This window comes from Pseudomassariella vexata (assembly GCF_002105095.1).
Source record: "Pseudomassariella vexata strain CBS 129021 chromosome Unknown BCR38scaffold_3, whole genome shotgun sequence".
Taxonomy (NCBI): Eukaryota; Fungi; Ascomycota; class Sordariomycetes; order Amphisphaeriales; family Pseudomassariaceae; genus Pseudomassariella; species Pseudomassariella vexata.
Window position 1 is genome coordinate 1,498,716 of NW_024467958.1, and position 24,773 is coordinate 1,523,488.

General features: G+C 47.8%; 3 protein-coding genes and 1 non-coding gene across 4 annotated transcripts; 1 reads left to right on the top strand and 3 right to left on the bottom strand.

The window, feature by feature from the left end:
* Positions 1-2,437, bottom strand: BCR38DRAFT_482060 (peptidase S8/S53 domain-containing protein; the record flags this gene model as incomplete). The annotated part of the gene is made up of 8 exons (XM_040863453.1): positions 1-46; positions 102-208; positions 277-1,091; positions 1,171-1,394; positions 1,455-1,575; positions 1,631-1,946; positions 2,011-2,167; positions 2,229-2,437. 8 exons carry the CDS (start codon positions 2,435-2,437, stop codon positions 1-3), a joined length of 1,995 nt encoding a protein of 664 aa, XP_040718857.1.
* A 3,295-nt stretch (positions 2,438-5,732) lies between these two features.
* Positions 5,733-5,835, bottom strand: BCR38DRAFT_t105. The gene has a single exon. It is a non-coding gene; the product is annotated as a tRNA-Thr (tRNA).
* Positions 5,836-17,779: 11,944 nt separating this feature from the next.
* On the bottom strand, positions 17,780-18,098 carry BCR38DRAFT_423686 (uncharacterized protein). Its single transcript, XM_040859605.1, has one exon. It carries the CDS (start codon positions 18,077-18,079, stop codon positions 17,918-17,920), a length of 162 nt encoding a protein of 53 aa, XP_040718858.1. The 5' UTR covers positions 18,080-18,098; the 3' UTR covers positions 17,780-17,917.
* A 4,950-nt stretch (positions 18,099-23,048) lies between these two features.
* BCR38DRAFT_507587 (uncharacterized protein) lies at positions 23,049-24,275 on the top strand (the record flags this gene model as incomplete). Its single annotated transcript, XM_040864954.1, has 1 exon — positions 23,049-24,275. A coding segment is annotated over one exon (1,227 nt), but the record flags the coding sequence as incomplete, so codon positions are not given.
* Positions 24,276-24,773: the final 498 nt, after the last annotated feature.

The following is a 24,773-nucleotide window of genomic DNA, read 5'->3' on the forward strand; positions in this document are numbered from 1 at the left end:
CTATAAGCTCATCAAAAGTTTCAGTAGCTCGGGGAAGTTGGGAGACCTTGGAACATGTCAGCACTGTAACTTTGGTATATCCAGAGTCGATGCAGACTCACCCGAGCCCAGTGACAGGATCCCAGCCAGCAGCAGCTGGGAAGCCGGTGGTGTTACACCCGGGGTTGCTACCCTGGATAATATCCGTAAAGACCTCGGGATGATTGTACTTTACCAGCCAAAGAATTAGCTATGCATGCCTTTACACTGGTGTCAGGGGATTTATGAGCAACTCACCAAAATGGGGTGAATAAATCCGACGGTGCTCTTGCCGGTCTTAAGGCGTTGCTCGTTAACGAGGGTCAAGACGGCACCCCAGACAGGGGCAGATAACGAAGTGCCGCCGACCAACCACCAGGAGCCGCCGGCATATAGGACCTGACGATCACCCACGGCACCTACGTCGGGGTAGGCACGACCGATTCGATTATAGACACCCTGCTTGACACTGGAGAAGTCGCCATCTTTGACGAATTGGCTGTAACCAGTGAAGGGGAGCAATTTTCCGACGCGGTCCAGATACTGATAGACGGCCGAGTGCTGGTAGCTCGGGGTGGCGAAAATATTGCTAAAGCCGCCGCCGCTAGGGAAGCGCTGAGTGGCCACCTCGTGGAGCTTTTCCCAAGGCTTAGGTGGCGTCGAGTTGGTAAAGCGGTCCCACTCGGTGCTGCCAACGGACAGAATATAGGGGCAGGTACTGCCATAGAGCGGTAGGAAGACTTCATTGCCCTTAGCGTCGGTAGGACAGGTTCCATCAGCCCCCACCCCATCGTCACCCGATGACATGACAATAGAAATTCCCTTGAGGCTTAGCTTCATCCACTCATTGCATTGGCGCTTCATATATGCGTCCGGAAAGTAGGGCTCCCCTCCTGCGTACGAGATGGAGATGACGTTGGTCGGTTTGTACACGCCGCACTGCAGCTTGCCCTTGAATCCTCCTGGGTTGGGGTCTGGGTAGACGGGATCGGCACACTCGGGCGCGGTGCAATCGCCTTTTTCACCGTACGCGCTGTATGAGCAGTAGCTGCCGTCGATGGCGTCGAGGAAGGCTTAGTGGGGCGTTAATTTAGTCGGCATTGTACATACTTGAGTGAACAAGATCCGGGGGTGGATGGGAGGTCCGCTTACTATTCCAAAATCCACTAAAGTTGCCTGTATATTCGTAGTACTCGTCATCGACCTGGTACAGCACCGTCTTCTGCGGCCAGATCAGGGGCCAAGCTGAATCAAAGTCCAAAGAAGACTCGAGCCCTACCTCCAACGGGTAGACAGGCGAAGGTTCCTCAACGGCTCCGATGGCACCGTCCACCAGCCGTTCCTCGGGGTACGTTCCACTAGGCACTTTCATATACCTGGTGCAACATGTCAGTCCCGCGCAGGGTCTATCAAACCCCTAAAGTGGACACACGTACGGATAAAGGGTTTTCCAGAAAACATCGAGATCGGCCTTACTGTAGTGGTCGTCTAGGCTTTCGAATATGCCAAGCTCGTTGCCCGGTACTTCGGTCGTCCCATTGGGAATGCTGTATTGGACTGTCGCTCTATTAGTTTTCATCATGCCTTATCTGATCAGGAGCGAAGGCTTCACCTCTGGTACAGTCGGCTGTGACGTAAATTGAACACGTGGTCGAATTGGGATTGGGAAAGGCGGGGAGCTGAGTGATCATAGGCTTCACAATGTCTCGGAAATCGCTGCTGCGCTTCCTGTTCTTGTTCTTCCCTGTCTTCTCCCGGGGACGGAGTCTGATGCCCGGAGTCAGGTAATCAATGTGTTCCGACACATGGGTCGGGATATAGTAGGCCTCGGTAGACAGGTCGTGGCTTCCATCCACGTGCTCCCAGATATAGAAGTCGGCAAAGAGGAGCTCCTCCACCTCGGCCGCTGTTGCATCAAATTGAATCCACTGCGAGGGGCCAAGCGATTAGCAGAGCTGATATCCGGTGTCATGAATCATAGCAAATAACTACCTGTTTGTTTGCTGACTGGCCAATGCGCTCCGCCGAGAGCCCGGACATGACAAGCCACTCCGTCACCGTCGCTACGCTGGTCTGCTGCGGAGCAAACAGCTTGACCACCTCGTCGTCGCTCATATGCTTTCCATAGTTAGGGGAAGTCGGGTTGGAACTTTCAACAAGACACGTCAATGTCTAATATTGGCTACTGAATCGAACATTGGTCTACTTACATGTCCATCAACTTATCATGTCCCACATCCAGATTGGACTGCTTCAAGCCAATGCGCATTGGCAAAACTACGTCTGCGCCCACCTTGTTGCGCTTGGTCCATTTCTGTCCCCAGTGAGGCGCATGCCGTTCGTGGAGCTTGTGTGTCGCTGGCACATCACGGTTGGTGAGAGGACTGGCCGTTGCGTCAAGAATGAAGCCGACCGACATGGCAGCCGCACTCACGATAGAGCGGATGAGCAACATGACTATTATACTTGACAGCCTAATTCTCAGGAAGAGTGAGCGGCAGGTGGGTGCGCGACGTCTTGGGGCATCTGTGTCACGATTATATATACATTCTGACAACACACTTTACACAATACGGTCTACCTTATATTTGTGACACGGTCCGCATGCAGTAGCATATGCACGCAATATAAAAAGGCGCAGACAAGATTGGCACATGCAGAGAGAGGCCACAAATCGGATTCTTTCACCGGTAACTAGTTGGGTGATGAAGTGCTTGTGGTCTCGGTTACACTAGCTGTGTTGGCCCTGAGTCAAAAACAAGTATTGGCTTTCAACATTATCTCACGATAGATAATGTGGTCATCACACCTGCCCCTTCGGGCTGGATGCTGTTGCCCACTGCTTCCTACAGCTAAACACCTCCCCACTTGGGCATGGCCAATCTATAGACCCTGGTAGAACAGCCAACCCCGCACATAGCAATGCCTGCTTGCGCCCCAGGTCGTCATCACGTTGGCTCTAATCGAAACTTGTATCCCATGCATCATTTGCTTCCACACTTTTACCAAGATTTCACCAAGCTTTCTTCCAGGCTAACTAAATAGTACTGCCCACAAAGCGACGCCGGTTCGCCACCTGGAAGCAGAAGCTGTCGAATATCACGTGTGTCCAATCGAGTAGTCAGCAGTGCGTAAGATTGTATATAAATGAGGTGTGTTCTTGTCTGTCTGTCTTCTTGTCAGGGTACGGCCTGGACCGAAGGCGATAGTACAGAGTGAAGGGGAGAAATAGGCGTGTCCCCCTGGTGGTCACCTGGTGTTCACTGGTGGTCACTTGGTGATGGCAGGTAGGGGTATCCACAGTAGTTCATTCATCTCTCCCCTCTCTATCTTCCTCCGTCTCGACTCCTTACTTATAGCCAGCCGAGGTTCTCTGTTGGATTCTGGATGTTTGCTTCCGCATGTCTGTGTTCCTTCGACTTCGGCCAACATCTTGGATAGCGGCTCTTTATCTGCAACCAAGCGATTCCCTATCCGCTGCAAACGGCTTCAACAGCTCTCATTCGCCACAAGCGGCTCTCTAGCCGCCACAAACGACTTCCTTCCTGGTGGAAGCCGGCCCGCCTCGGATGACACTTGTGGCTCTGACACTTCTGTTCTCGCGAACTCCCGTTGCTCTGCCTTTTATAGATGCTTTAGAACATGTCGGTAACTTTGGTGTTACTTTTGAGAAGAGGGGTTCCTTTCGCCTTCTGAACTTCAAGTGACAATAGTCTTCTCTAGTGCCATATTATTTCTGAACCTAGGAACCAGGTGCCCTATCTGACAGAAGCAGCAATCCCGCCACTAGACCTCTATCTTAGTGCCCGGGCTGCTAAGTTTGAAGAACGGCTACGGCTTAGCGGGAAGAGAAATCTGCTTCGCAGCGCGAGCGCTAAAGCGTCACATATACTCCGGCAGGATAGGCCGGCGAAGAGGAAGCAGGCATCGCAGCTACTCCGACCGGCAGGGTACACTATGGAGAAGGAGGCCCGGGGCTCCGAGTGGATGAGTGAGGAAAAGGAGGTCCCGGCTGCCCTCCTCGGCCACTGGAGGAAGAGATGGCTCACCGGAGCAGAGCATCACGATCGCCAGCGACGCGCTATCGCTGAGGAACCGGAGGGCCCTTCGATGCAGATACCGAAAGGGGGCAGGTATTTCGGCCTGAACCGACTGGAGGCGTCTACGCTGTGCCAGATCAGGACGGAAAAAATAGGACTAGCAGTCTTCTTATTCAAGACAGGGGCTTTTGGCGTGTACTCGCCGCTATGCCGCTGTGGCGACGCCCCTGAGACGGCAGAGCACGTAATCCTCTTTTGCGGGCTGTTGGAAGGACCGAGGGAACGATTACGGGCCGCCATCGCACCACGGCCACTATACTCTCGCAGAGACCTCGCAACGGCAACAGGAGAACCAGTAGTTAGTGGGGCTATTGTAAGGTGGCTGCTAGGGACGGGTCGGACAGCTTCAAGGCCCAGATAGCATCGATCTTCTCAGGGGGGACTTTGTTGGTAGGTTGAGAACCAACGTAGTATGGTAGTGAACGCAACGCAGTCGCCAATAGGGCGAACCGACGACGCAGCGTATGTATTTAGTCCAGCCATTAGGGCACGGTTTGACATACGGGAGTACTAGTAGAGGTACCGGGGGCTTCGAGCCTACGGCGTATTTAATAATAATAATAATAATAATAAATAGTACTTCCTATGTCGCGCTACTCCCTTACTATATAACCGATACGGCATTAAATCTTCCTATAGCTATCTTTAGTATATAAGGATCCAAGTATTATAAATTATCACTAGACTGGGCTATGGAGGGGTATTATGGCCCTTTGACTATATTCAAGCTAGTAGCTCTAATTACGGGTACTACTGCGTATCACGGACCGCTCCTATAGTACCCTTAACGTCCCACCCCCACATCCGGGACACCTCCACATGTGGGACACCTAAAAGTGCCTTATTAATACCGCTAGCCTCGAACTTTAACCTCTTTTATCTTTACTACTATCGATTTCATCGTTACGAAATTTTATGTACGTCTTCTTTATACTAATATATGTTAATATGTTGAAGATAATAATAAATAATATTAAATACGCCGTAGGTGTTAACCCTCGGTACCTCTACAAGTACTCCCTTAAGGGGCTATAGATGATATAGCGGGCCCTTAAGCCGCGTCGGGCGGTTATACAGGTAAACTTGTAGCCAAACGACTACTAAACCTCCTGTCCCTCCCTAAGTCTGTGCTACAACCCCTGCCTGAACTACCGATAAGTGTGGTAATGTGGCACTTAAATTCGTCCTCAGGGGTGGGATGCTGCTGATGTGCAGAAGATGCTCGACTATTTTTTGTCGCGACAAGTCGTAGTATCTGCTAATTGGGGTTCTCGTCGAGCGTATACATCTCAACCATACGCTCAAGTGGATAGACCGTAACGTGGTCTAGACGCTCGCAAGAATCGCGGCGAGAGGGCGTGCTGCGCGCCTTCTATCGTGAGGGGACGGGTTCGCCGACGAGCGTTATCGGATAGGCGAGGTCCGATAAGGGGCCGGATTAACGATTCGAATTCTGGACCGGCTGTCGAGTTATATTCCGCCGACGTAGTGCTTGACGGTCGACTGGCTAGGATGCTCGTAATCCTAAACTGCACCAATCTCCCTATTATCGCTAGGTAGGCGAAGTCAACAAGGTGGGCAGCGCGCCATAAGGGTTGACTAAACCCCCTTGTGTGTCAGCTGCGGGATTCGAACCCGCGACTCGTCACCGACCCAAGTGGGCGAGGCTCAAATCGGGACTTATCTACCAGCGAAGTGACCAACTACACCAGCCGACTGAAGATAATATTTATCGAGCTCTTCAAGTAATAGCTATTGAAACGGGGTCAGGCGGTCGGTAGGATGTACCTATTACCTAACACACTGAACAGACGGCTCCAGTACCAATAGATCACATCTGTTGGTCTGATCAGACGAAGATCATGGTGCTGGCCATAAGCGCGGAGCTCTTATAAATCTTGTGCGCAAGTTGGTCGGATGTGCCTCTGAGACTCGTGTCGGGATAATTCTCAGAATAGGACGTCTGGCTCCTAGTGAAACGGGGTCAGGCGGTCAGTAGGATATACCTACCACCTAACACACTGAACAGACGGCTCGAGTACCAACAAATCCCATCTGTTGGTCTGATCAGAGCAAGACACAATGTCTCATAGTTGTCAAGGCTAAAATGGAAAGGATAGATGGATTCTTAGAAGCTATCCCCTGAACGTGTAAGTGAATCATGAACTGAAGCTTCTGAATTGCATGCATTGAAAAGAGTGCGATGTGTCGAATATCACGTGTGTCCAATCGAGTAGTCAGAAGTGCGTAAGATTGTATATGAATGAGGTGTATTGTTCTCTGTCTTCTCTGTTCTCGCGAACTCCCGTTGCTCTGTCTTTTATAGATTCTTTAGAACATATCGGAGGTACATTGTTCAGGTGTCTGACCCCTAAGTGGACAGTAACTTTGGTGTTACTTTTGGGAAAGGGGTCCCTTTCGCCTTCTGAACTTTAAGTGACAATAGTCTTCTCTAGTGCCATATCATCTCTGAACCTAGGAACCAGGTGCCCTATCTGAGACGATGATGGCTAACTATTGCTTGTCGAATCGAAAAGATGAAGTCATTAAAAAGGGTCCGTCCTCGAAAGGAAAGTTGCAGCCACAAGCCTCCTTCATCAAAGCAAAAGATCCTCCCCATTCCGTCACCTATTTTCCCTGGCGTCCGGCCTTACCCCGCTACACTATCGGTTAAAGCCTCCGAAAAGCAGTATATAAGTATAGTGTCCTAAAGTCTACTCTTTTACGACGGATTCAGGGAGCCTAGTTAAGAGATATAGCCTTCGCTAACTACTAAGGGCACTCTCTAGCTTAGGAATCCTATATAGCTAAATAGGTTCGAATCTAGGCTGCCCTAGGCCTCCTATTAACCTATTAATAGCTTAAAGACTTCGCCGAGCGTATCCTATAGATCTATGGAGATACCGAACTACTTAGAAAGTGTCACAGCGCTGGCGATTACAGAGCCACATAGTGCTGTATATAGCAGTTAGTGGGACCAAATGTCAGTAACACTGACATTTCTAGATCTTTTGGTTTATTGGCCTAGGGGCTTGGTCCTCCTCTTGTGACAGAAAGAACTAAGTCTAGGCTTTTATTAAGAGGAAACCTTTAGTTAAGGTCTAGAGAAGTAGAGCTATCGATTCCTAGCGTATTAATAGAGCCTTAGCTAATATAATTAGTTGCTAAAGGACTCCGCAGCAGGACTTACTTACTAGTATAAACCCTTACAGACTCTTTAGTGGTTTACGTAGCTAGACTATTAGAGGTTTCGTTATATTTTGATTACTCTTGCTTAAGTTAGTTATCCTACGGACGCTTTTGTAATATCACTCTCGATACTATGGTACCTCAGACCCTAACCGGAAGTACTATGGGAAGTACTACCCCCGCGATCAACCCTGCCTAGATGTAGGCTATAATTAGCTAACTCCAGACCCGAATCCAATAGCTAGAGGCCTAGCCTAGCGGCCACGCTACTAACATTACTCGATACTAACCCCTAACCCCTAAGGCCTACGATAGTGTGAACGGCAACGTTTAAGGCTTCCTGACGCAGGTCAAAGCCTATCTTCGACACTATGAAGCCTTAATAGACTCCGAAGCCTAGAAAGTACTCTGCGCGGTAGACTTTCTGACCGGATTAGCACTCACTTAGTTCGAACCTACGATAAGGGACTACTTGGATCACGATAACTACACGGAGCGAGATTAAGACACCCGAATGATCTTTAGCGACTACGAGGAATTCGAACGACGACTTCGAGCTCTATTCGGCAACCCTAATGAGACTAGGATAGCTGAGAGATAGCTCCTAGGTCTACGATAAACTACTTCAGTAGCCTACTACGCTCTTGCTTTACGATAGGTATTATCACACCTAGATTAGGACGAAGACGCCCTGAAGGCGCAATTCTACTAAGGACTTAAGGAAGAAGTTAAGGACGAGGTTACACGTATGGATCGGCTAGACAATTTCACAGGATACGTGGAAATAGTCGTACGAATCGATAACCGATTGTACGAGAGACGTATGGAACGAAGGGGCTAACCTGCAAGGCAGGCACGACCTAATACGGGCAGGAAAGTATAGCGAAACGATAACCGTGGAAGCTATAACCGCTATTCCACTTCCACTAGCGCTTACTCCGGACCTATGGACATCGACGCCACTAGACACGACAAAAGTAAGCCTAGAGGGAAAGGTTGCTTTAATTGTGGCAAGAAGGACATTTCGCACGAGAATGCAGGTAGAAGAAATAATAGCGACCGGTACCCGAGGGAAAGCGCCAGATCAGCCTTGCAGCTCGTAACGAAGGATGCGTGTGCGATATACTAATAATGTGCCCAGTGCACACAGCCGATGACGAAGACATCGATAAGGAGGATACTAGCCCCCTTAGGGAGAACTATCCCGGATTGCATTGGGCGGTATGCTACGACGATAGCTGCCCTATTGTCACGCCGCGCCAGGGGTTGCAATCCTTGCCACTACGCCACCGTACCAGGTGTCTTCACCAAAAGAGACCAATACCAAAGTCCCTGACTTTGGTATCTGCAACCACTTATCAATCTGTTCAGACCAGTGTGGGTCAATCACGTGACAACCGTCACACCTATCCACCTTAGCGATAAGGAAGGCGCGTACTGGTACCCCCGACGACCCGGAATTACTAGAACCCTCGCTATGACCCGACGTAGCGAAGGAGTTACAAGGGAACAAGAATAAGGACTAGTCGACGATTAGGAACGACAGGTAACCTAGTCGACCTAGCTCCCTACGTAGTTAGAAACAAGCGAAGACGACTCTTTCGAAGAAGAAGTTATAAAAGGATAGCGAAGTCATAAAGTTCTAGAAGCCTCAGAGGACAGCTCTACGGAGGAAGAAGACACTATGAAGAAAGAGAAGACATATAATCCTCCTAGCCCCGGTAAAATACAGTTCTACGACGACGACCAGCTCGACAGGTACCTGCGAGAAAAACAGGACCTAGAGGCCGAAGGCTGGATCGCTATTCCAGGAAGGAATACTAAGGACGAAAACGAAATCCAGAAGGTAATAAAAAGATAACCTGGCGACGATAACACCAAGTTGGGAGACGACGATCGAATCTACCCTATAACCAGAGGACATAAAGAACTCGCCTAGGTCTTATATGTTTACCCCCGGTACGGAACACACCTCCCCGCGAAAACTACGAATAACTGGTTCCCTAGGCGCGTGAAGGACCAAGCTATTCCACACCCCTACGAAGCCTACGAAATCTAACATACTCGTATTACACTACGTAGTGATAGGGAATTTACGATCCTCCGACACGACCCCCGATACCCTAAGCGATGTGTGACTAAGGAAATCACATGGGAAGAATGCTACTTCGATCTATACCTTATATACTACGAGAGAAAGGCACAAGCCTAGCGAGAAAGCTAGCCTAATCAGGGACGAATCATTAAATTCGTTGCGCCTATATCATCCGACGAAGAAGAGATAACGACAAAACGCTCTAAGAAAGAACCGCGCAATCTATCACGAAGAGGAAAAGCGAAGGAACGAGGAGAATACTCCCGAAGATACGCAAAAAACTAGTGCGATCGTCTGGTTAGGGACCACATACGATCGACATAACCAGGTCCCTAGCAGTTATAAAACATAATGATAATAACGCCTACTTAGTAATAGAGGTATAAGTGCACGGTATCACGATTAAGACACTCCTAGATAGCGGCGCGCAAGGAAACTATATATCCCTACGAATCGTTAACCGGTATAAGATACCGTGGAAAGAAAAAGACGCCCCATATGGACTAAGTATCGTGGATAGAGACTTAGTAACATACGGCGGAGGAATGGTTAACTGAGAAACTGCAGAACTCTCCCTTAATATCTAAAACTAACGAGAACGCCTTACGCTCGATATCACGGATATTACAGATTATAAGATGATCTTAGGGATACCCTGGCTGCGGGTGAGTAATCCTATAATGTAACAGGGTAAGGCCGGACATCAGGGAAATAGGTTACGGGGGCTATGGAGGACTCCCCTGTCTTCCTTACTTCAAAAAGGGACACGGAGACAACAGGCGACTTTCAACAACTCGTCACCTTTTTCATCATCTTATTCAATCAACTTGACTTTTGCACTCCATTCTATCTTTTCTATATGCATTTAGACGCTACTTTCGAAATCCTGTTATTCTGCCCTCATCCTAGCCTTGATAATGACAGAGGATTGTATCTTGTTCTGATCAGAGCAATCTAGTGCCAGTGAGAGCTTCAATTCGACTTCCAGAGCCAGACGCCTTGTTCTGAGAATCATTCCGACGAGAGTCTCAGAGGCACATCCGACCAACTCGCGCACCAGAGTTGCAAGAGCTTCGCTCTTGCAACCAGTACCACGATCTTCGTCTGATCAGACCAACAGATGGGATCTGTTGGTACTGGAGCCGTCTGTTCAGTGTGTTAGGTGGTAGGTATATCCTACTGACCGCCTGACCCCGTTTCAATAGTTAATTGGAGAACAGGCTAACTTCAGTGGGATCGACCAGGAAGGAACTTAGCCTCTGTGGTACCTAAGAGACAGGTTATAAGATTTAGAAGACACTAGCAGGAACTCGACGCAACGAGTCTCAGGAGTCTAAGCCGATGCAAGAAGATATAGGACCACTACACTCAGTACGACAGCACGGCGACCTAGCTGACACCCAACGGACAGAGGAAGTCAGGTTAGAAGGAATTAAGTATCTACTACGATAACACGACATAAAGGAAGTATACCTTACGATACACGAGAATATCCCGATCGAATATAGAGGATATAAAACGCTATTTAGCGGCACACTTAACTTCGGATTACTAGAATATAGACTGTAGGACTATGAAATACTACTCAAACCAGGAGAATAACTAAAGTTCTACAAGATATACGGACTTAACGAAAAACAAATACAGGCACTTAGGAAGTACCTCGACGAGCAATTAGCGAAAGGCTATATACGATTATCGATATCTCTAGCACGATACCCTATCCTATTCGTACTAAAGATGAACGGAGAATTACGACTCTGCGTGAACTACAGATAACTAAACGATATCACGATTAAGAATCGATACCCCCTACCCTTGATCAAGGAACTACGCGATAGACTCTACGGAGCCTTGTGGTTCACTATTTAGATCTAAAGGATAGCTATAATCTGATTCGAATTAAGAAAGGCGAAGAATGGAAGACCGCCTTTAGGACCCGATACGGACACTTCGAATACCTAGTAATGCCCTTCGGCCTTACAAACGCACCCGCTAGCTTCTAAGCTATGATTAACCACGTTTTACGAGAATACCTCGACCACTTCGTTGTGGTATACCTGGACGATATCCTTATCTACTCGAAGACCCTCGAAGAATATGGACAGCACGTCCACCAAGTTCTACAAAAGCTACAGCAGGCGAAGCTAGTAGTAAACTCTGAGAAAAGCAAGTTCCACTAGAAGGAAGTCGACTTTGTGGGATATACGATATCCCTAAAGCAAATTAGAATGCAAGCCTCCAAAATATCAGTAGTTAAAGAATGGCTAATACCCACTAGTATTGAGGAAGTTAGAGGTTTCCTCGGCTTTGCGGATTTCTATCGCATGTTCCTGAAAGGCTATAGTAACGACACCCGACCTTTAACGGACCTGACTCGGAAGGATAAACTATTCCAATAGACGCCTAAGGAGCAAGAAGCTTTCGATCAAGTAACGTACCCCATGGTCTAATTGAACACACGGTCCAATTGAAGACTTCTTAAGACCTCGTACAATAAGATATAAGTTAATTCAACTATAACGTAAAAAAATAATTAAAAACTACTAGGAACTATCTTCTTCAGGTATCTCTTTACTATTCTGACAAGTACGCATATTATGACCGGGCTCTCCGCACGTCCTATAGCGTTGCTGAAGTATCTCTAGCCTCCTCGTACGACTACGACTCCAGCGCGATTTATTATCTAACTCTCCGTTAACTAGCTTCTGAGACTGTAAATCTTCTCCAGCTTGTATACGAAGTGATCCTCCATACTGTAAACGTTTTTTTTCTCGTAGAACGCCGCCGGCTAAGTGTCTCATTTGCCTTTCGAAGCGCGGCGTTCTCACCCTCTAAAAGAGCAAGCCGGTGCATAACCTGCGTCGTACCCTTCGCAAACTGGTCAAGTGCAGTAAGTGTAGCTGTCGGTGAGTATTTTGATGTCGTATAACTCGGTTTTTCACGTATTCGGTCTGGGATTGTGCCTCAATTGGGTTATTTGGGGTCTTCGACTCCCAGATAATAGGAAGGCCAGACGAGGTACCCGGAGGTGTTGGAGTATGTAACTTCACATCTAACTGCGAAATCACATATTACGGATCGTACGGTACGAGCCCTGCCCCTCGGAAACCTCCCTGGATGTTTGATATCGTAAAGGTTGCCTGGAACGCTTTTAAGAACGCGGAGAGGAAGTCCTCCTTCGAGATATGGGTAATATGTGCCCGCATAAGATCCTCAATTTCTTTACCGTACGCTCTTTTCAGTGCATGAAAACAGCTGATATCGAGAGGTTGGAGCTTATGGGACGAATGAGGAGGCATACAGAGTGTGATAATAGAGTTCTCTTTACAGTAGAGCTCGAAAGCGGTCGAGTGGTGGCTCTCGTGGCCGTCGAGAATTAAGAGGCGATAAACACCTTTCGTACGAAGCTTTGTATGTTGATCGAAATGTCGAATCCAGTCCTCGCCTCTTTCATTTGTAGTCCAGCCATTTTTCGTAACCGCGATAACCCAATCCTTTGGTAGTAGGCTATTTTCGTACCACGAAGATAGGTGAGTTTTACCAGCAAAGATGATATACGGAGGGATAGTATAGCCGTCCGATCCGACGCCCTGGATAACTGTAACCCATTCCCTATTCCCTTGCTGTACTGCTCTAGGTCTTCCACGTCGATCAGAGGTCGTTAAAACTATCTCAAATGAGATTTGACCCATAAGAAACCCAGTCTCGTCAAAATTATAGATATCCTCCTCTTGAACTCCATACTTATTAATTGTATTCCATACGAGATAAAACCACGCGTGGTACGCGTCGGGATCTTCGCAGATGACTCCCTGGTAGTCGATTCTTCAATTAAAACGCGTCCGGAGGTCTGGTTGTCGTCGTACGAAGCTCGAAGCCCAGTTAATACCGACGCGTCCTGCGTCGCGTTGGTGGAGTAGTCGATTCGCCATATCTTCAACACCACTTGTTCGAGGAGGAAATGATCGTGAATCTAGGTCGACTATGTAGCGTACGATCGCGTCTTCTTCGGAATAGGTAAGCTTTTGCGTTGGTGATCGTATATCCTGTCGTGAAGTACCGCCGCGATATCGGTGACGTAAGGTTGTATGAGGGATATTATAGATCCGTGCTACGGATCGTACACTTAGTTTGGGGTTATTTTGAAGCGCTTGGAGCGCTAATTGAATATCGCTTTCTTCCCAATTACGTGCCATTGTAGAAGGTGGAAAATAAGGGATAAAACCTAGGTTGTACGGAAATGCGCGAAAGTGTTCAATTGGGCTGTGGGGTACGTTAATGGATTATATAAGAACTAGTACTCGCTATGGTAGACCTCGATAAACAGTTCGAAATTGAAACAGACGCCTCGGACTACGCTATCGGCGGACAATTAGGATAACGAGATGAAAACAGTAAGCTACATCCTGTAGCATTCTCCTCGAAGAAACTCAACGGACTAGAACTCAATTACTAGATTCACAACAAGGAACTGATAACTAATATCGAAGTATTCAAAGAATAGAAACACCACCTTAGTGGTACGACTTATCAAGTACAAGTCTATACCGACTATAGGAACCTCCCGGTATTTACGACTACAAAGGATCTGAACAAACGACAGATCAGATAGGCAGAATTCCCAACGGAATTCAAATTCAAAGTCATCTACTGCAAAGGTAGCGAGAACGGAAGAGCAGACGCTCTTAGCCGAAGGCTCGATCACGAACAAGAAGTTCCGAAGAATACGCAAGCTATTCTACGACTCGACGACGAAAGAAATCTTAAACCTTCAAGATAGCTAAAGCTAACATTTTCCTTATAACCTACGTAATAATGGAAAACTTAGGATACAAGAAATACAACTAGAAAACTAGGAATATAACGGAAGAATTATTATTATTATTATTATTAAATAAGCCGTAGGCTCGAAGCCCCCGGTACCTCTACAAGTGCTCCCGTATGTCAAACCGTGCCCTAATGGCTGGACTAAATACATACGCTGCCACGGAGGTTCGCTCTATTAGCGACTGCGTTACGTCCACCACAATACTATGTTAGTTCTCACCCTACTAACAAAGTCCCCCTGAGAAGATCGATATTATCCGGGCCTAAGCGCTATCCGGCCAGTCCTGAGTAGCCACCTTGTGATAGTCCCGCTGACTACTGGTTTCCCCGTCGCCGTTGCCAGGTCTCTACGTGTATGCAGCGGCCATGGTGCGATAGTGGCCCGCAGGCGCTCTCTCGATTCTTCCAGCAGGCCGCAAAAGAGGATTACGTGCTCTGCCGTCTCGGGGGCCTCTCCACAGCGGCATAGCGGCGAGTACACACCGAAGGCTCCTATCTTAAATAAGAAAGCTGATAGTCCTATTTTTCCGGTCCTGATCTGGCATAGGGTAGACGCCTCCGGGCGGTTTAGGTCTGAGTACTTGCCCTGTTTCGGCATTCGCATCGAGGGGCCCTCCGGCTCCTCGGCGATAGCGCGTCGCTGGCGGTCGTGTTGTGCTGCCCCGGAGAGCCATCTCTTCTCCCAGTGGTCTAGGAGGGCGGCCGGGACTTCCTTCGCCTTGCCTATCCACTCGGAGCCCCTATCCTCCTTCTCTATCGTGTACCCTGCTGGTCTGAGCGATTGTGACGTCCGCTTCCGTCTCGCCGGCGTATCCTGTCTGAGTATGTGTGACGCTCTCGCGCTCGCGCTCCGAAGCAGGCTCCTTTTGCCGTTATTCCGTAGCCGTTCTTCAAATTTCGCCGCCCGGGCACTGAGATATAGGTCTAGTGGCGGGATAGCTGCCTCTATTTCTAGGTGTCGGACCGGTGTCGCTTTATAGGCGCCACAGACTATTCGGAGGCACTCATTCTGTATCCCGACTAGGCTCTTAGCTGGCCCCGCTGGTTCCTCGCTTATAATGTGCCACGCAGCCGCCACGAAGGCGATCGCGCTGCGAATAACTGACGTGTACAGTAGTCTCGCCCGTATGAGATCGCAGCCCCACGCCATGTTCACTAGCTTTGTTAGGGCTAGGTTCTGAGTTGCCATTTTTGATTTAACCCGCTCGGTATGGGCGTGCCACGTTAATTTGCGGTCAAACCAGACCCCTAGGAACCTTGCCGAGACCTTCGGCGTTACTGTAGCGTTTCCAAGACGGATACTCTGCGGGGAGGGGTCTCGGGTTCTAGTGAAGTGCATCAGCTCACTCTTGTCCGGAGCGAACTCCATCCCGTGCCTGGCGGCCCACCGTTGGCACGTAGCCCAAGCGTCCTCTAGTCGGCGGCAGGTCGTGCCCGTGTCTGTGCTCACGCTAAGTAGGTTCGTATCGTCCGCGAACCCTACGACTAAGAGTAGGGGGTGTTTCTCCGCTAGTTCCTTATATAGCGTCGAGATATATAGGATAAGTAGTATCGGGGAGAGTGGCGACCCCTGGGAGACGCCAGCTCGTAGAGGGATCAGCTCTGACTCCTTACCATGGAACCGGAGGCGTACTGTCCTATCCTCTACGAAGCTGTGTACCCATTCCTGAACCCACTCCGGGTAGCCCTTCCGGGCTAGTATAGAAATCAAACGCCTGTGGTTAACTGTGTCGAACGCCCCCTTAATATCAAGTTGTAGTAGTGTGGCGATCCCTCCGCGCCTCCAAGCTGTATAGGTTACGTCCTCGACTATACGTATCGCTAATTCGGTGGACCGCCCCTTTCGGTTACCCATTTGGCCGTTTGGTAGCAAACCGGCCGTCTCCGCGACGGTAGTGATACGCTGGCATATCACGGCCTCTATCACCTTCCCTATCGTACTAAGCAGCGCTATCGGTCGCCAGCCGCTAGGGGTCTGCTTTTGGGCTATCGTTTTGTTCGGCTTAGGGATAAAGACTACCTTTGCCGAGCGGAGGCGCTCCGGGTAGTATCCTAGCCTAAAGCTTACGGTCGCTATATCCGCTAGGATCTCCCATAGGGGTTTACCACAGATTTTCAGCAGGTCCGTATGGAAGAATTAAAGTACTAGAAAAACTTGTAAAGGATCTAGTCAAAGACTATTACGAGTATCCAACACACTGTTACTAAGGAACATATAAGATAATGAAACGGATTCAGGAAACCTACGATTTCCCAGGACTACGACAGCTAGTCACGGAAATAATCAAGGAATGCGACTTATGTCATAAGAGCAAAGCCTCTCGATATAAACCCTACGGATAGCTATAACCTATTGCACCACTAGATAGAGTATAGAAATCAATAGCTATGGACTTTATCGTTAAGCTACCCAAATCTAAGAAGCCTTTAACTAGGACTACCTACGACAGCATCCTCGTAATCACCGAACGACTTACGAAATACGCCTACTTCCTACCCTACAAAGAAGCTAGCACAGCAGAAGACCTAGCCTACATATTCCTACGAGTTATCACTAGTCAGCATGGACTACTAGAAATAATTATATCGGATCGAGATAAGCTCTTCACATCCAAATTTTGGATATCTCTGATGAAGCAGCTCGGCACGAAACATAAGCTATCTACAGCTTATTATTCTCAGACGGACGGTCAGACCGAACGGATGAACCAGACTCTTGAACAATACCTACGGTGTTACGTTAACTACGAACAGAATAACTAGGTACAGCTACTGCCAGTAGCACAATTCGCATATAATAGATCACACACCGAAGCAATTAATATAACGGTGTTCTACGTAAACTACGGATTCAACCCAGATATACTCAGGGAAGGCTCCGAACAGGGAACAGCACCTAAAGCAATTATATAGGTCGACAAGTTAAAAGGACTTTAAGTAAGCCTCAGATAGGATCTAGTGGTTATTTAAGACAGAATGAAGTACTATTACGATAGGAAAAGGGTTAGAGGACTAACCTTACGGAGGGGAGATAAGGTCTACCTCATACGACGAAATATGAAAATAAAACGACTAAGCCACAAACTCGATTTCAAGAAAATCGGACTATTCGAAATCAACGAAGTAGTTTCAGGAACTAACTACCGACTATCGTTACTAGACACTATGAAAATACATCCAGTATTTCATATTTCCATACTCGAACCACTCGAGACACAGCTCGAAACACACACCGACTAACACGAATACGAAGTCGAATAAATTCTAGACACTAGAAGTCAGGACAGCTAAACGGAATACCTAATCAAATAGAAGGACTACCAACCCGCAGACAACTCTTAGGAGCCTATCTAGTATTTAGCATATTGCTAGAAGGAGCTTGAGAAGTTCCACCGATAACACCAAACTCCGCTAGAAGGCCAGGAGTAAACGACATATCAGGATATATGTCGTTCTACTCGAATTCGAAATCTTCAAAGAACGAAGGAGTAACCACAGCGGATGAATCCCCTACAGCACGACGCGCAGACGACGCTTCCGCCTCCTCCCGCTCGATACGCTCCAACTCGTCCATACTATCGATTCCACGACGAACCGCGCGTATCATCTTTTCAAACCACATCTTCTTCTGCTTACGTAAAAGAAGCACCTTTTCTTCTGCAGACTGTAACTCGTCCTCTAGCTTCTAATATTGGGAAGCAATCTTCCTAAGCTTAGCCGGACTGATACCCTGAATGTCACAACGCGACCGCCCTAGACGAACACACTTAGCACATCGAGACGAATCCGCCGCAGATACGGAATAAAAATCCAGACTACGACCCTCGCAGTGCGAATAAGAAGGCATAGTGATAGCGTTCTGAAGGATCGCCGAAAGAAGAGAATCCCGCTGCTCCGTCTTCTTAGCACGCGATCGAGACTTGGCAACACGACCAGACATAATGACGGCCGGATGGAGGAAAAGAAGGACTTACAGGAAGAAGTTCTAAAACGACCAGGATCTTTGAGGACAAAGATTATAAAGGAGGGGAATAATGTTACGAACCGTTGGCCCTAGACTAATATTACAGGCCCGTTAGCTGTCAGATAGGACACCTGGTTCCTAGGTTCAGAAATAATATGGCACTAGAGAAGACTAGTGTCACTTGAAGTTCAGACGGCGAAATGAACCCCTCTTCCCGAAAGTAACTCCGAAGTTCGAGGTCAGACACCTGAACAATGCACCTCCGACATTTCCGAAAGAATCTATAAAGGGCAGAGCAACGGGAGTTCGCGAGAATAAAACACAGACAATAACACACCTCATTCATATACAATCTTATGCACTTCTGACTACTCGATTGGACACACGTGATATTCGACATTAGCAGGCCAGGTGGATACAAGCATTAGGATCACGGGACCCCGCATCGGAGAAAGGAAAGAACCGACCGGGTCACGTGACTTACAAGGGTGGATATGTGGATCGCTACATATCCAATATATCTAACTGGATATATTAGTTAACTAGTACGTTATTCTTCGTCTAGTAACGAGCAGGTCCAGAATTCGAATCGTTAATCTGACCCCTTATCGGACCTCGCCTATCCGATAACGCTCGTCGGCGAATCCGTCCCCTCACGATATGTTACACGCAAAGGTGGTCAAAGATTTGTGAGGTTGTAAAAGCATGACATTCGATCTAGTCCTATGGAGCACGAAGGTTGGACTTAGTCCCGAAGGGCTAAGTCACGTGGTAACCTTGGTGGTCTTGGCAAAGCCCACCAAGGTTGCCTAACACGATAGAAGGCGCGCAGCACGCCCTCTCACCGCGAGTCTTGCCAGCGTCTAGACCACGTTACGGTCTATCCAATTGAGCGTATGGTTGAGATGTGTATATACGCTCGACGAGAACCCCAATTAGCAGGTACTACGACTTGTCGCGACAAAAAATAGTCGAGCATCTTCTGCACATCAGCAGCATCCCACCCCTGAGGACGAATTTAAGTGCCACATTACCACACTTATCGGTAGTTCAGGCAGGGGTTGTAGCACAGACTTAGGGAGGGACAGGAGGTTTAGTAGTCGTTTGGCTACAGGTTTACCTGTATAACCGCCCGACGCGGCTTCAGGGCCCTCTATATCATCTATAGCCCCTTAAGGGAGTACTTGTAGAGGTACCGAGGGTTAACACCTACGGCGTATTTAATATTATTATTATTTAGTGAACTATATATCCAACTAACAGGATATGTTAGTACAGAACATATACAAGTGGGGATTAGTGAATGAGAGATGGGTATATAAGGGACAGGACTCCTAGGTATTTCATAGATAGACAGTCTCTACTTCAGTGATTAATCTAAGCATTAATCTAACCTATTGGTGAGGTAAACTGCCTTGACGACCGACTCTATACCCCGTTACCCTACTTGAATACTTCAGTTACCTAGAGCACTATACTCCATACGTCGTTCCCCGATATTATTGCTAAAGGACCCCGCAGCAGGACTTACTTACTAGCACAAACCCTTACAGACTCTTTAGTGGTTTACGCAGCTAGACTATTAGAGGTTTCGTTACACATCTCGTTTCGTTAGCGAGAGGAATAGTTAGCGGACTTAGATCTCTTATTTATAGGGAATCCGAAAAAGTTCCGTAAGCTAAGACGTAAGGTGTTACTAGCTATAACCTATGTAGACGGCGAGTCGCGTACGCTATAGTAACGATACGTTAGGGAACGACTAAGCCCCGAAGAATAAGAAGAAGTCTGCTATAATTAGGACACTTTTAAGAAATAGACATTATCCCTACTTAAGGACGGTGAACATAAAGATACTACGCTTCGGAGGTAACTCGAGTAAGTAGAGTAGAGAGCGTATTAGTCGGCCCGAGACTTTAATATATATCTTGCTAATATTAAGGAGTAGCTACTAGCCTAGCTAGAAGAGGAGCGGGCGGAACGCTTCTTTATAAAGCTAACTACCGATTTATAGAACTATCTAGAGCTCTACGGTAGCGGAAAGCTTAGGATCCGAGTAAAACAGTATTGTAGGCTTAAAAAGCCTAGGATAATATATGTCGATTAAGTAAGAAGCGAGATACTTCGCTAGCGATAAGATCTAGTAAATCCTCTCAGAGATATAAGGACTCTGTACCCTCAACGAGAGATCGTAAAGAGGGGTATAGCTAGACGGCTAGTAAAGCTAAGATAAAAGGTAAAGATAGGATTAAAGCTTCTCGCTAACGTACCTCCGACTCGTATACGGGAAACCCCCGAGGAGCGGACGGAAAGAGACTAAGGTATTATAAGTACGATAGTACTTATTACTTATCTAATAACGTGATCCACAAGTCATTTTCGCACACAAGTCACTTTCGCACTTTTTCAAATATTTCAACCTTTTAACTTAGCTTGTACTTTTCTTCCCTCCCACAACATGCCTCGTAAATCTAAAGAAGCCGATCTTCAGCTAGCTATTCAAGCTAAAAAGCGCAACCCTGAAATTTCATGGCGTAAGCTTGGCCATATCTACAATGTTTGCGACCGTACACTAAAGAATCGATTCGACGGCGACCAAACGCGACACGAAGCTAATATGTTAAAACGAAATTTAACTCAAACCGAAGAGGATACGATTGCCCGACGTATAATTGAGCTAGATGCGCGAGAATTTCCTCCTCGGCTTCGATACGTTGAAGAAATGGCAAATATCCTATGACGCGTACGCGACGCGCCCCGTCGGCAAGAACTGGACCATGAACTTCGTTAACCGCCGACAAGACCTCCGAACGCGTTTAAACCGTCGAATTGATTACCAGAGGGTATTTAGCGAAGATCCTATCGCGTATTACGCGTGGTTTGAGCTTTTTAGGGACACAATCGCTAAATACGGTATCCTACCGGAGGATATCTACAACTTTGACGAGACGGGCTTCCTAATGGGCATAATCACAACCGGTATGGTTGTAACGAGTGCAGAAAGACACGGACGGCCTAGACAGGCTACACAAGGAGGTCGGGAATGGGTTACGGTGATCCAGGCTATTAATTCGCAAGGTTGGGCGGTACCGCCGTACATCATCTTCGCGGGCAAGGTTCATCTTGCTTCGTGGTATCGCGGTAACGACCTACCGGCCAACTGGAATGTCGACCTTTCCCATGACGGTTGGACTACTAATAATATTGGTGTGGAATGGGCAAAACACTTTGTTCAACATATTATTAGCCGTCGGAAGGGTGCGAAAAGTCTCTTAATATTGGATGGTCACGAGAGCCACCACTCGATGGATTTTGAGACTTACCTCGCGGCGCACGGCGTAATTACATTGTGTATGCCTTCCCATTCATCCCACAAGCTCCAGCCTTTTGTATTTGGTACCTTTTAGTGTTTTGAAACGGCTGTATGGTGCGTTCGTGGAGGGTTTAATGCGAAGGCATCAAACCCATATTGAGAAGCAGAATTTCTTAGCTGGGTTTTTAGAAGCTTTCATTGGTGCTTTTCACGAAAAAAACATCAGATCAGGATTCGAAGCAGCTGGACTTGTTCCTTTTAACCCGGATAGGGTCATATCTACGTTGGATATCGCAAAAGTAGTACGAACACCGACACCCGACCCCCAATTGCCTCCCTCCGTCTGGGTTTCTAAGACGCCTACCAACACCCTCGAAGCCGAATCGCAGTCAACTTTGATTAAAAGTAGCGTCCAGAGGCATCAAGACAGCTCGCCGATGCATATCTTGAACTCAATTAACTCGACTACGAAGGCTACGCATGCAATGATGCATGAGAATGCATTATTACGTCGGGAGAACGAAGAGCTTCGTGAGACGAACCATATACTAAGTAAGCGTCGTAGGACGAAAAATAAGCAAATCCAATATGGAGGAGCACTTAGTATAGGTGATGCACAAGTTTTAGGGGCCTTGAGGGGTGATATCAAGGTTATGGAGGAGGAAGAAGGCGGAAGCAGTCGTCCTGTAAAGCGCCGGCAGACCGGTATAAGGCGCTGTGGTATTTGCGGAGGGACTGGACATAATGCAAGGACTTGTTCAATAGAAGTAGAAACTGATAATGAAGAAGATTTTGAGTAATTTAAAGGATAAAATGCGGGTTATGCATAGGATATTACTGAATTACTTGAAGGTGCCAAGAAAAGTGCGAAAGTGACTTGTGTGCGAAAATGACTTGTGGATCACGTTAGCCCTAAATACCCTAAGAATAGGAGCGAAGGTATAGTTAAAAGAATAGAGGTATCGAAAAATGAGAGAACGAGAAAAGATATCGCTCCCTAGATAGCCCTACGGCTACGGAGCGATACCCTAATATAGGGGTAGGTACTCGGTTCTATACTGATATTATAGTCGATAGTAAGGTAGCTACCTATACCGATTTAGACTCTTATACCAAAGTAAACTACGTAAGTATCGAATTTATAAGACGTAACCGACTCTAGTAGGCAAAGTTAACCGTACCTCTAATCAGAGCTATAGATAAGATAAGATATGTAAAGGGAATTGATACAGACGCGGAATCTCTCAGACGCGGAATTTTTGCCAACTCTCGCCAACTCTCATTGGTTCAATTTTAACTGGTAAGACACTTAGATTCTGCCAGCCTTTCCTAATGTACTGCCTAGAGACCCACCTTATCGGTACAGCTAAACTACCTTATGCGTCGCGAGGCTATTCGCGAAGTAGCTACTACGATCTCTTCTATTCTTAGGAATCCAAATATCTCTACGTATCAGATATTTAGATTCCTATGCCCTCTACCATGTCCTAGCCCACAGCACAGCGTCGTGCACGAAGCCCCAGTAGCAGCAGTCAATTGTGTCCCTCAAAGCGACAGCGTTGTCATCGATCCAACGATTCCCCGCGACCCCCTTCATCCTCAAGTGGCGGCACAAGCATCGGCACAAGCATCGGTAAATACTACGGAATTGGCGATAAAGAGAGTCTCGATAATATCTTCGCCTCGTTCCCGCAGACCTTTACAACAGTACCCGAGCCCCATGGCTCCCGTCGGCGTTATCAGCCGTTATGGGAGCTGCGTAATGATCACGAAATTTACCTCTCTAACGACTTCCTACCCAATAATCGGGATCACCAACGAGTCCGTACGCCGCTCCCTGGCCCCGAGCCTCACATACCTCCTCCGTATTCCCAGACAGCCGAGCCAAGTCAGCCTTCGCCAGATGCCCAATTCGCCAACGCCCTACAGCTAGTCCGCGAGGTAGTCGGGACAGAGCGAAGACTTACTCTCGAGTTTGCCCAATCCTACGAGCGAGTTCGCCAATGGCGTGAGAGATGGGGCTACTCTCCGCTTAGATCCGATGAGTACCGATCCCCTCCGCCCTATTCACTGCTACGTTGCTCTCCGGCTCCAGTCATATCGATCTCCTCGAGTCCAGCCTCGTTTTCGCCTGACTCCGACGCGATTCCAAACCCTCCGATCACAGACGAACCAGAGCCGACGTTAGACGCTCTATTTAAGCGAGTGAATACATTTGCTAAAGCTAATGGCTTTGGGATTGCGCGATGTAGTACCTACTCTTATAAGGGCCGGAAGATTAGATGTTCAATTCGATGCGACCGGTTCGGAGATCCGGAGCCTACCAAAGGTACCGGGGCGAAGCAGCGCAAGTCTCGCAAGTGTGGATGCCAGTGGATGCTGATGGCCGAAGCAATCGAGGAGGGGAAGTGGCTCCTTCGGCATTACCCAAACCACCAGCATAGCCAGCATAATCATAGCCCTAGCCTTAAACCCTCGGCACATCCTTCCCACCGGAGGCTCACCGAGACCGTCAAGAATACTATCGAATCTACAAGCCATCGCGTAGGCATTCGCGCCCGTGATGTACGTGCTATTGTCCAAGAGCAACATCCCGACTCTGTCCTTACGCAAAGAGATATCTATAACGCTAGGTCTCTAATTAACCGCGAGAAGTTAAAGGGGTACACACCAACCGCGGCTCTAATTAAGCTCTTCGATGAAAGCAAGACTCCCTATGTTATCAAGTGGGCAGATGATGAGCCTAATCATCTCGTTGGGCTCATCTAGACAACTCCTTACTGTGTTGGAATGTGGAAGCGCTTCCCTGAGGTTATCAGCTTCGACAATACCTATAAAACTAATCGCTTTAAGCTACCGTTGTTCCAAGCCACTGGGCAGACGTGCCTCGGCACAGTCTATAATGCCGCCTTCGGATTGATCGATAATGAGCGAAGAGAGGGGTTCCAGTTCTTAGCGGAGGGTATCCGACAACTGATAGAGGAGCATGAGGTTCGAGAGCCAGACGTTATTATCACCGACTTCGATGATTCAATGAAAGCGGCCCTAAACGATCAATTCCCCGACGTACAGCAGCAGCTCTGTATCCACCATATCAATTCGAATGTCCTTCTTCGAGCCAAACAAAAGTGGGTAAAGGATCACAGTCCTAGCAGCGGTAGCGAGGATAGCAGCGAAGACGAGATCCCCGCGCTATCACAGGCCTACCTCTCAGCCGCAGATCAACAGCATATCGAGGCGCTAGTAGATAAGACTATCCCCCATACT

What these genes read in the sequence shown, in the direction of transcription:
- BCR38DRAFT_423686 (XM_040859605.1), bottom strand. Translation starts at nt 18,079, where the DNA reads ATGCCTTCTTATTCGCACTGCGAGGGTCGTAGTCTGGATTTTTATTCC.